Source organism: Equus asinus, chromosome 23 (assembly GCF_041296235.1).
Source record: "Equus asinus isolate D_3611 breed Donkey chromosome 23, EquAss-T2T_v2, whole genome shotgun sequence".
NCBI classification, from domain to species: domain Eukaryota; kingdom Metazoa; phylum Chordata; class Mammalia; order Perissodactyla; family Equidae; genus Equus; species Equus asinus.
In genome coordinates this window covers 35,506,483-35,519,819 of record NC_091812.1, presented here as the reverse complement: position 1 = coordinate 35,519,819, position 13,337 = coordinate 35,506,483, and the positions used below count along the sequence as shown (strand labels likewise).

Below are 13,337 nucleotides of genomic sequence, written 5' to 3'. Positions count from 1 at the left end.
CGGCCGAGGCCCCCGTCTTCAACCTCACACTTCACCACTAGGCTGTGTCATTAAGGGAAAAGGAAGCTACACAGATGTGGCCAATGAATTTTGTAAGTTAAAAGACATCTGTCGCTACTGACAAGGAGTCAACACTGATGATTTCCCGGAGAAGAATCTAAATGACTACTAACTATTTAAACAGTGGCGTGGAGGGGCATCAACCACAGAGGTCAAGAGAGTCCTCAGACTGCGAAGACAGAGACCATAATGGTCAGGACCTCATCCTTTCCATTGGGAAGCGTCAGGCAGGGCAGCGGCTGAGAGCCGTGACGTGGTCCAAGGGCACATCACACCGGCCCAGAGTCCCCAGCTGGGGGCTCTTCTGACTCCTCCCTGAAGCAGCTCGCTCCAGCCCTGGGTCCTCGTTCAGCACTGCACCCTGCAGCCTTGTCTGCCAGCTGCTGCCAACCCACTGTGCTGTGCTCAAAGTGCGTGCACAAGTCACGACACACCATATAAGAGGATTGTCTCCACACTCTCAGTTATCTCCTCACAGCTACCTGCTCTACCAAACACGTCACCAACCACACGGATAGGAGGCCCTAGCGAAAAATGCCATACTTATGACAATTCCTGCTTCCTCAGTGTAGGGGGCCAGAACTCAAATTCCCAGCCTCTGTGTGCTTAGGGCCAAGGCATGCAAAGAAAGCTCTGCCAATCAGATCACCCAAGGGAGACCACAACTAAGACAATGCCCTTTCTATTTTTTTTTTGGCTGAAGCCAGAGGCTTCTGGTTTTTAATGGTGGCAGAGGCCACAGATGCAAGGCCCTGAAGGCTCTGACAACCTGGGATATGTACATATATCCACAGACCCACATACATATACACACACAGACACACACACACACACATGCACACACAGAGGTCTATCTATACTTAAACCTATACCGATATCTATACCTAAATCTATATATCAATCAACATCTAACTGGACAGAAAGCCCAATCTTAACTGAAAGAAACAATTACCAAGAGCCAAGTGGGCCTGTCAACTAAAATGTTATCATGATGACTAAGAAACAACACAACAGAAGCTACGTAACTGGCTAATTTCTTACAACCACCGTCATACCCCATCACCTCTGTCTTTGTTGTCCACATCTAGTGACCTGTGTTGTACCTGTGGATTTTGTCCATCTGGATCACTGGAAATCTAACATACTTTCAGACACTGCATTTCACAGAAACGTCACCAGGATCAGGGACTGTTTGGCAGTATTCAAAGTCAACACAGAGCCTTAGGAGCAGCTCTGCGCTGGGGGGCAGCCCGTGGCACGGTGGGAGGAGGACAGGAACTCTGCAACCACTGGGCCTGCATAAAGGGAGCCCTGTCTGCGGCAGAGGAGTCGGTAAGCTGTGGGCAGCAGTGGTATCATCTGTGGCTGCGTCAACCACCAGCCACACCCGTGCTTCTCAAGGTTTACTCTATCACAGAAACAATACTGGATTGACAAGAGAGAAAATCAAGTGTTTTTTTAACCAACAATGAGGCAAGGTTAAGTATCTGAACACTATCAACAAAAAAGCACATACTCCTACAAACATACAAGTTTTAAGATTAAGTTGTTCCCCCCTCCCACCCCCCAGGAAAGGCAAACAACCACATAGGCAGAGTCTCGAGACTCCCCTGGGGTTCTCTTTCATCCCTGGTCTGGACACAGACCAGGAAAGTAAAGGCTGACCTGCTGGGAAGAGACTACAATGCTGTGACTGAAAGGATTTCAGAGCTGGAGGGCCGGGTTTCCTGAGATCATTATGGATGCTGCCACAGGAAGGATGCACAAAAGCCAGCCAGGGAGGAGCTAACAGAGTGGTTCTTTCGTACAGGTTGAGCGGTCACAATCATTTGACCCAGAAAGGTCAACTTGTGGGAAAAAGCCCTCAACAAATTCATTCATTCATTCATTCATTCATTCCCAACTGAGCGCTCAACTGTTTATCTCCAAGGCAGGAAGGGTCATTTTATCATGACATCACCACATGCACAGGAAGGTGCCTTCAGATTCCGCTGAGTCTGAAATGAGGAAGCCCACCGACTCCACGGAATGTGTAACATTTTATTTACTGCAAGCCAAAATACAGAGAGAGTGCAGCCTTGCCTTAATAGCTAAAATAAAACAAATGTGTAGACAAAGGAGAAAAAGACTATTAAACAGTGCGACAGAAAATATGACACCTTAAGAAAAACTAAGAAAATAATAAGCAACAGATTATTAAATTCTCAGGGACTGAAAAAGCAAAAATAGGGAGGAGAAACAAAGTCACTGCAGATTAAATATGGAGAGTTTTAAGCCAATTATAAAAGATCAAAGAGAACAAGAGAGGGGAGGAGTAGCCTTACAAGTAACCTAGATAGGAGACCTTGGGAGAAATACGACCAGGGTAAGATCATTACAGTTTACAGTAAAAGTAATCTAGGGATGACTTGGGAGAGAAATTCACTATTGAGAGAGAGACCACTATTGCGAGAACAGCATGGGGACAGAAATCAAAAAGCTCTTTATTTTAAAGAGGCATGCACCTCTGGAGGGAAGGGAACGGACTTCTATGCAGAGCAGCGAACAGGACTGGCAAGTGAAAAGTGCAAATGAAAAACGCCACAGCGCCTTGAGCCACATTTTGGATTTCTATACCATCAACCTCTGGCTAGGAAATTCAGTGTGATCTTCATGACATGCCACCATAGGCAAGGGTTATGGAATTAGTAGAAAAGCGTCCTTGAAACTCACTTGGCACTTTCTGTTTTGCCCCCAATAAAAACGTGACACTGCCCCCAGTGAATAATGTCCACTTCCTCAAAAATCTCAACCATTACTGATTATTCTAGATTTTAACCTAGAGGAGGTGAGCTAAGAAAAGAGCTGCTAATGCAAATGATGCTAACTTTTAATTTTAATACTATCTTTCATTTATGGAATATTCTGCAATTTACATAGATTCTTTCAGTTGCTACCTACAACGGGTCTGTGAGATTGAAAGAGCAGGAACTACATGCCTCCCTGGAAAGCGGAGCTGGCCGTGGCTTAGAAAAATGCTGCGCATACAAAGGAATAGGTAGAAGTTGGAATCTGGATTTAACCCAGGTCTTTCTTTCTTTTTTCTTTTTCTTTTGGTGAGGAAGATTGGCCCTGAGCTAACACCTGTTGCCCATCCTTCTCTTTTTGCTTCAGGAAGATTTGCCCTGAGCTAACACCCATGCCAACCTCCCTCTATTTTGTACGTGGGCTGCCACTACAGCATGGCTGCTGATGAGTGGCACAGGCCCCCACCGAGGAACTGAACCCACACCATCCAAGTGGAGCGCATCAAACTTAACCACTAAGCCACAGGGCCAGTCCTAACCCAGGCCTTTTGATTCCAGGTTTGGTACCTTCTCACAATGACATGAAAAACCCACACACCCAGCTCTTCACTTTTATTCTGAGTAGTTAATTCTGTGTATTTTGTTTTTGGGTTTCTCTTTCTTTTTTTTTTTTTTAGTATTCATCAGTATAACTGGATGTTATAAAATATCAGAATCAGAAAGCCAAGGGAAATACAGAATACTGCCAAGGAATCCCATTACAACCAGCACATGAGATCAAAAATAATACCTGCCTTACAACACTTTGCTTCCCTCCATGAGATTGTATAGATCACCATCTAACCACAAGGAGGACTAAAAGCTTGTGGGATAACTGGATTTACAGAATGAGAAAACGTAACATTCTAATAACAGCACTTACTGATACCGAGAAAACGTATCTCAAGAAAAGAAAAATAAAGAGAACTTTGGACATCTACTATCTTTCTAACCCCTGTACCTGGATACAAACTGTTTACCTGGCTAAATAATTTAGTGGGTCCCAAATTACTACCACCAGGACACGGGTGATGGAGTCCAATCTATGGCCTGAGTGTGGGCTGTGGGCCACAGACCTGGGTTTGAATCCCAACACCACTCCTTAATACCCGTGCGACCTTGACCATGTTACTGAACTTCAATTTCCTCATAAGTGGAAAAAATAGTTCCTATTTTACAGAGTTGCTGTAGAGATTAAATAAGTACATAAACAACAAAGCGGCTAAGACAATACCTGGCATGAGGCAGACACTCAGTAAATGAGAGCTAGGAGCGCGGTAATTATTACTGCCGCCTCTGAAAACGTAATGCCAAAGAGTCGGGAATTAAACAAACTACACACTCAGATGGGAAAGAATAAAGCAGTGCCCACTGTCCCCACTTCACGCAGACGAATTAGGGAAACATTATTCACAGTCATGAGTGGATCCTCAGTTTGAGAAACATCACTTACTCCTGCCATTCTGGTTCCTGGCAGCACGAACTAACATGAGAATTACATTTCTTTGCTTAATCACCCTTATTATGCTTTGTTTCTTCAGTTCTACCCATTTTCTCCCCGCTCCTAGATGCAAGCTTTTGTTCCCTGTCAAACTCCTCACCATCGCTGTAAATAATCTCTCTCCCTCTGTTATATTACCTTTCAAATATTTATAGACTGTTATTCTCCTTCTCTCCAAGCCATACATCATTTTTGTTGCCCTTCCCCTGGATTCTCTCTAGTTTATCTACATCTTTTAGAGAAAAACAAACCCCAGGTGCTTCATGATGAAAACAGCACACCCAAAGCTAATAACCCTAACCCAATAAGACCCCTTATTCAAAAGCCACAAGAAAATTCTTTGATGTGTTTCTCAGCCCTTTACTCCTGTAACTCATAATTCCATCTCTCAGATAAAAACTGAGGCAGAGAGTGATAAGGGAAACGAACACCACCCTCCTCAAGTGAATGGCGGGGGCCCTAAAAGACAGCAGCTCTGGGGTGGGACACTCTCAGATGCATCTCCAACTCGGTAATGAGGAATTAGGCACAGTGCGCCTCACTTCTACTTGTTAATTCCTTCCCTGTCCGTTGCATTCGATATGAGTATGTTAGAAGCATGTCCTTGAGCCTCCCTTGATGTCTTCTGTTTCACCTCTAAAGAAAAATCTGACACTTTATTTTTAAATACACACAGTTTGGGGAGGGTTTCTAAAAAGGAAAACTTCTAAAACTAAATGCTTAAAAATACTATCCTCAGGGGCTGGCCCTGTGGCTGAGTGGTTAAGTTCGCGCGCTCCACTGCAGGCGGCCCAGTGTTTTGTTGGTTCCAATCCTGGGCGTGGACACGGCACTGCTCATCAAACCACGCTGAGGCAGCGTCCCACATCCCACAACTAGAAGGACCCACAACGAAGAATATACAACTATGTACCGGGGGCTCTGGGGAGAAAAAGAAAAAAAATAAAATCTTTAAAAAAAAAAAAAAACTACTATCCTTATCACCAGGCAGACACCCTTTCACGGTGGGCAATAGTCAGACTCACCGAGCTCAGCTTCCCCACATTTCTTCTGGAAGGTGATGTCAAAGTGTCTGCCACCCAACAGGTCTGTGCCGAGAGCCCCTGCTTCTTAATCCCACATGCATGTCCGAAGGTTTCTAAAATGTGTCCAAACTGTGAGAGGCAGCAAGATATTGACCGTCTTTACCCATCTTGCTGAAGGTAACTTCCTCATCTCAGAGTCCTGAGTACTTGTGTGGTTATCAACAGTCCCCACTCCCTTTAGAAAGGCTAAGAGACGGCTAACACGAAAGACATAGATCAGGAAAATTAATAAAACAGAAAGAGAAGAGTGAGGCCAAGAAAGCAAGGGGGAAGCTTACTCATATTCTAAAGTGAGGGCTCAATACATTTACTAAGTGTGAGCATTAAGATCTATGCCCGAGATTCCAGGCAGCCGGGCTGGGGGCAAGCGGGCTGGGGGCAGGGGGGAGGGAAATGTGACATAATCCTCACCCACAGACATAATTCTTGTTCTGTCAGTCCACGTAGCTTCATTTTTGCAAAAACAGTTTATGGCCATAGGGTGGATCCCAACCAGGCTCATTCCGCTGCTCCTCACATTAGTATCTGAAACTCAAGATCTCTGGCCTATTTCTGTACTTCATCGTGGTTTACAAAGAATTTTTACATAAACACCTTAATTGAGCACCATAACAATTCTGTAAGATAAACTGGGCAGGCATTAATATTTTATCCATTTCACAAATGAGGAAATAAAGAAATTACGTGAAGTGCTGAAAATCAGAGATGGCGAGTAACCGAGCCAGGTCCCTGGACGCTAGATCTTAGATTCTCTCAACGAGCTTCCTCCCCAGGGATAAAGTTATCCTGATAACAGAAAAACTCTTTTTTTCGGGTGTCTTCCATCTTCAAGATTTTTGATCAAGGTTCTACGACCAGACACCACTCTCCCAGGGGGAAACCTGGCCCTGCCATGCCATAATAAGGATTCACTCTGGGGGAAGTGCGGCCCTGAAGTGTTCCACATCAGTCAAAGAAAGCAGTAAAATTCCTTTGAAATAGCTGATGGGTAATGTGTGTCTAATTTCACGTAACACTGATAAGAATAAGATCAGTCTCTAGTAACCAGAATATCTGACTAGACAACCTATCCCATTCCTCAGTCATGGCGACACCAGTTTATTATACACCAAATAGTAATACAGTAGTTAGCCCTTATCCGTAGGGAAAATGTTCCAAGACACCCAGTGGATGCCTGACACCGTGGATAGTACCAAATCCCACATACACGATCGTCCCTCGGTATCCTTGGGAGATCAGATCCAGCACCCCTGGGATACCAAAATCCACGGATGCTCAAGTCCCTTATATAAAATGGGGCGGTATTTGCATATAACCTACGCACTTCCTCCCGCAGACTTTAAATCATCTCTAGATTACTTATAATACCTAATACAATGTAAATGCTGTGGAAATAGCTGTTATACCGTGTTGTTTAGGGAATAATGATCCAAGAAGGTCTGTACATGTTCATTACAGATACCACCATCATGGGCCTTTCAATCCAAGATCGGCTGAATCCACAGATGCAGAGGGCCAACTGTACTATGTTTTTTCCTATACATGCATACCTATGATAAAGTTTAATTTATAAATTGGCACAATAAGAGATTAACAACAGAACAATTATAGCAATACACTGTAATAAAAGTCACTGCAGATCTTAGCAACCTCAGCATATGACTTTTTTTCTTTCCTTATTAAGTTGAGAACATCCACCTTTTCACTTAAAGGAAGCCCCTTATGGCTCCTCTTTGGCATATCTGAATTGCCAGCATCACCACTCTTGCCGTTGGGGCCATTCTTAAGTAAAATAAGGGTGACTTGAACACAAGTACTGTGATACTGCAACAGTCGATCTGATCACCAAGAGGGCTACTAAGCGACTAATGGGCGGGTACCGTATATGGGGTGGATACGCTGGACAAAGGGACGATTCTGGTCCCAAGAGGGACAAAGTGGAGTGACAGAAAATTTCATCAGGCTACTCAGAACAGCGTGCAATTTAAAACTTCTGAGTTGTTTATTTCTGGAATTTTTCATTTAATATTTTCAGACCAGAGTTGACTGCGACTAACTGAAACCATGGATGGGGGGCACTACTGTGTTGAAACGTCTAGACCACACACATGACGTGACGGTGAAACGGTTTAATCTTTGGGGTCATTAGCTTAAATTGAGATCTGCTCCTGATTACACTGAAATGAGGAGGAGACGCTGGAAGAATATGAGCACAAGTTTAGCCATTCTCTTATGGCCATTTTCACTCGGCTAATGGTCTGCTGACAGGGAACTAGAAGGGTCACAGGTTTCGGTCCTCTGCTTGACTTTCAGAATGCAGGGACCAGGGCTCAGGCCTTGGGCTCCTAGGTCTCTGCACTCTGTCCCCAGCTACTCCATCTAGTCTCAGGTTGAAATACCAAGCAGTGGGGGGAAACTGCCATTCACATCACAAAGGGGCACTCTCCATAATAAATAAGGAACTCCCACATTATGGGGGGAGGCGGGGAACTCAGTAGAGGAACCGGCAAAGGACATACACACATGGTTCACAGACAAAAATACAAATGGCCTTTAAATCTACGAAAAGATGTTCAACCTCACTAACAAAGGAAAACGCGGATCATAAACTCTATCAACAATATTTGTTTTCTTTTGCTGTATAACAAATCACCACAAATTTAGTGGCTTAAAATGAGACAAATTTTATTATCTTGACCGTTCTGTGGGCCCGAAGTCTGATAATGGGTCTTTCTAGGCTGAAATCAAGGTGTCAACAGAGTTACACTTGCTCATTCTGTTTCCCTGCTCATTCAAGTTGCTGGCAGAACTCAGTTCCTTGTAGCTGTAGGACTGGGGCCCCGTTTTCTTGCTGGCTGTCAGCAGAGAGCTGTTCCAAGCTTCCAGAGAATTCCTGCATTCTCTGGCTCAGGGGCCCCTTCCTCCATCTTCAAAGCCAGCAACCACAGGTCATGTCTCTCTCCCACTCGGAAACTCCTCTACGTCGTGGCATCTCTGGGGCAGCCAGGACAAGTTCTGCACTTCTAAGGATCCCTAGTGGGCCCATCTGGGAAATCTGGATCCTCTCCCCATCTCAGGATCCTCAACTTCTCCACATTTGCAAAGTCCCTTTTGTCATGTAGGATAACGTCTTCACAGGTCCCAGGAATTGGAGTGTGGATATCTCTGAGGGGCTATTATTCTGCTGACCACACCAATGTACAACTGTTCACCTTTCAGACTGGTAAAGCCCCAGGGACAACCTAGTACTGGCAATGCTGGGGCAGCCGCCCTCTGAAGGGAGTGGCATCGACAATATGTACCAAAATGACACGTAAATTGGCCTCCACAATAGACCTCCTGCCCCACCATTTCTTTCCATCTCTACTACCGCCACCCCAGGCCCAGCTGCTCTCCCCTTTGCTCGGGCAACCGCCCAGCCTTCACTTCAATCTCTGCTCCCACTCATCCCCCTTCACACTACACCCCACACAGCAGCAGAGAGATCCTTAAGAAAGTAAATCAGATCACACCATTCACCGCTTCAACACTCCAATGACTTCCCATTGCACTCTTAATAAAATCCCAGCTCTTTCCCTGGCCTACAAGGCCCCGCGAGATGCAGGCCCCAGTGACAGCACCCTTTGCTCTCAGCACTCCAGCACACTGCCCTCCTTCCTGCTCTAAGCACCCTCGGACCTGGCTGTGCCTTCTGCCTGCACAGCTTTCCCCAGATATTGACCACAATGGCTCATTATCATTTGGAAATAGCTCCAACTTAATGTCCTTAGAGAGGCAGTCTTTCCCTAAAGAACCCATCATCGGCCACTGTCCCTTCGGACATATCCATCACATCGCTTTGTCTTTCTTCATAGCACGTACCACTTTCTGAAAATATTTTGCCTATTTACTGGTGGACTTGTTTATCCACTGTCTCCCCTGCTGAATATATAAGACCCACGCGAGGCAGAGGTTTTCTGCACTGCTGTATATTCCCACGCCTAGGGAGAAGGGTCTGACGCAAAGCAGTCACACAATGGATATGTGTCGAATCAATAAAAAATAAAACAGAAAAATAGAAGGAAGATAGAGAAGAAGGGAGGGAGGGAATCTTGCTCAGAGAGAAGACTCGCCAGGCAAGATGAATTCAATTCGGTTCAGCAAACATTTATTGGTGTTTGATAAATCTAACCTGCTTCCCTGAATTAAAGCATATTCTACATTTTAGGTAAACCCCCAAACCTCAGGCCCAGAGGTAAGGGGTGGTGCAAAAACAGGAAGTAGTTTTCTAAGTGCTGAAATCAATCAAGAGTCATCTGTTAATAGGCATCAGATTGAACTGACATAGGATGGCAGAAGCAATATCGAAGAACTCCTACTGCCAGTAAAAATCAGAAAATCTGCTATTACTATAATACTGAATCAATATTTTCTTCTGACAACAAACCAGCTACTCATAGTCTACTTTGTTTCTTATGCATTTTTTCCGAAAAGCATGTTCAGTGGTATTGTGTGATAAGACTGGATGAGTGATTGGAAGTCCGCCAAGAGACAGAAGAGACTAAACTGGGTTTGAAACGCAACCGGTTCAGCAACAGGAATCAATATTCATGTGAATCTCCTTAGGGGAGTCAAAAAGGCTGTCATGCTGAATCTTTTTACAAGTTGAAAAGTAAAGCACCTTCCGGCTGAGACACAAAATGCAGATCTGCACTTAACACAGTTTTTGTAACAATGGCCAAAGGAAGCCTGACAAGTCAAGAACCAGAGACAGCAGCTGGAGCCCCGGGGCCCACAGGCACCCCTGCCCTGCTTCCTTTGCTTCATGGCACCACAGGGAGCCCTGCCAGGTTCAGAGTTCAGATCCCCCGGCCGAGGTACAGAATTTATAGTCTCCTGCATAAGGCGTCAGGGACATTCCCCTGCACCCCATTCCCTATAAACCTCAGTCCCCTGAGAAGCTTCAGAGTCCTCATTACCCCAGAGGCACAGGTTAGACCAGTGTATGAAGCTAAGAGAGAGAAAGCAGCAACAAAGGGAAAATTGAGGCCCTAGGAGAGGGACAAGAGGAAAGAAAGGATGCTGACAGAGAGAAAAGGAAGCATCTTAGCTCACGTGAGTCTACAGGGGATTTCAAAGGCCAAGTGCTTTGAAGAGAGCTGGGCTAGCTAAAGAGGCCGTCGTTAGTCAAAGTTAACGAGAGGGTGTTATCGCCTGATGGGTACAGAGACTCAGTTTGGGAAGATGAAATAAGGTGTAATTTCTGGAGGTGTAAATTCTGGAGATGGCTGGTAGTGATGGTTGCACAATAATGTGAGTGTACTTAATGCCACTGAACCGTACACTTAAAAATGGCTAAAATGGTCAATTTTATGTTATGTATATTTTGTCAAAATAACAATTTTTTTAAATGAGTTAGTTAATAAAACAACAGGTCGGACAGCAAGGTGGCACAAGATCCAAACAGTACTAGGTGGCTGAGGCGGTGGTCAATGCACAGGATTCTTGAACCAGCAGACAACCAGGTTCAAGGTTCCGGTGGACAGTGTGGAGCAGACAAGCAAAAGTGACGACACAGATGAGCTTTTTGACATTCCCAAAGTCTCCTACAGCAGCAAATGCAAGGCTGTACCACACCACGACAACATCTAGTGTCGCCATCTATAAAAGTCCTTCAAAGCTATGACCAGCGGTGGGAGCAAATTCTAGAACAGTCTATGAACTACCCTCTTCCCATCGGCAATGTGAAGGACAGCTGTCAAGTTTTACCAACTGTCAGGTTTTCTCTTTTGCTTTCCACAAAAGTGACAGTGGTCTTCCATTTTTGAAAATCCAATGATAAAAATTATTCTTGCCAAATTCCTAGGGCAATAGAATTTCCTCTCCTTCCTTCTGAGGAAATGCTTGTCACCCAAGGTCTGAAAAGTCACTTTAGGTTTTCAGAAACAAACCATATTTCTATCAGCCTTTCAGACAACAAAGACAGCCCATCACCAGGTCCCTCTATGGTTTACTTCCACAAACACTTCCTTTCACTACAAACTGGATGTGATAATGAGGTGAAAGAAGAAATTTTTTTAAAAGACTAAATGTTAGCATATTTCTAGTGATAATAAAATGCAAACCTAGAGAATCCTCCATGATCTAAACTTCTGGTCATCAAAGAGAGTCTCACTAGGTTTTATATCTGTAGGCTTGCCAAGATGAAGGCACCTTATATCTTTCAATTTTAAAAAACTTGTTTGAATTTTCTAGAACCCTCATACACTACTGGTGGGAATGTAAAATAATGCAGCCTCTTTGGAAAACATTCCAGCAATTCTTCGAAAGGTTAAAAATAGTGTTATCCTGAGTCAGCAACTCCACGCCTTGGTATACAATCATGAGCCACGTAATGACACTTTGGTCAGCAACAGACCACGTGAACAATGGTGGTCCCAAAGATTAGTACCACATGGCCTAGGTGTGTAGTAGGCTATCCCATCTAGGTTTGTATAAGTACACTCTATGATGCTCGCACAATGACAAAACTGCCTAACTACTCATTTCTCACGTGTCCCTGTACTTAACCGACACATGACTATATACCCCAGAGAATGAACACATATTCATACAACACTGGTACCCAAATGCTATAGAAGCATTAGTCATAACAGCCAAAAAGTGTAAGCAACCCAAATGTCCATTCAGCTGATGAATAAATATATATATGACACATCTGTATAATGAATATTATTTAGCAAAAAAAGAAGGAATAATAAATACATGCTACAATATGGATAAACCTTGCAAACATTAGGGTAAATGAAAGAAGCCAGACACAGAAGGTCACATATCATATAATTCATTTATATGAAATGTCCAGAATATATAGCATGTCCAGAATAGGCAAATTTATAGAGACAAAAAGAATCTATTAGTGGTTGCCTAGGGCTAGTGTGGGGAGTGGCTGAGGAGCAACTGCTAATGGGTACAGAGTTTTTTTTAGATGAAAAGGTTCCACAATTAGATTTTGATGATGGTTGCACAACTCTCTGAATTGACTAAAAAACAATAAACTGTACATTTTAAATAGATGAATTGTGTAGTATACAAATTAACCTTAAGCTGCTAAATCATATTTGAATTTTTAGCCATTTAAAAATTCAGATCCATTTAAAACATATCACAAAACAAAAATGCACATTAAACATCAATGATTTTACTCTGATATCTGCAGGTGGATTCATACCACTAATCTAGTGTTTTACAACAATTCAAATTTAACCATCATTATTCCCTCATTCAGCAAAGGTTTACTGACTATTTACTATAAAGCCAGGTGCTGTACTATGTACATGAATAAAATGATGGATAAAATGCAATCCCTTCCCTTAAGATTACATTTCTACAAAGAAGTTATAGGTATAAACCAATCAAATGTTTTTACGTCTTTTACATATGCTGTTACAAAACTAATTCATAACCTTAAATCTTGTATTTATCTTTTTCGCGGCAATAGATGTTTCCTAACTTTCCTTTCTAGCCAAAGGGAGACCAGTATGGCTACTTCCTATATACTTTCTTGTTGTAACTGCTTTATGGAAATACTGTCTACAGAGAAGTTCTATCAGGCCAGTGAATTGCTATATTTGACATGTAAGCAAAGACTGCCCTCAAAATAAATTAAATTGATTGGGGCACTATTTAAAGCAACAGGCTATCAAAATGATCAGTACCATTAATCTTAACTGTCTTCCTTCATTCAAGCCTCCAACTATTGCTTCAGTTTAAGGAATTTTGTTTTGCTAGACATTCTGGAAATTTCTTTGACTCTGAAAGTAAAATTGGGGAATGCTTTTTTATCTGAAGGCCTTTTTAAGCCAAATATCTACACATTTTCTCTTC

General features: G+C 43.3%; 1 protein-coding gene across 1 annotated transcript in view; it reads right to left on the bottom strand.

The window, feature by feature from the left end:
* The window catches only part of DMRT1 (doublesex and mab-3 related transcription factor 1), a 101,641-nt gene that overhangs the window by 77,975 nt on the left and 10,329 nt on the right, over positions 1–13,337 (bottom strand). The window contains exon 3 of the mRNA XM_070495695.1: positions 6,353–6,358. Coding sequence (XP_070351796.1) covers positions 6,353–6,358 — 6 coding nt within the window. The remainder of the gene's footprint in view (positions 1–6,352; positions 6,359–13,337) is intronic.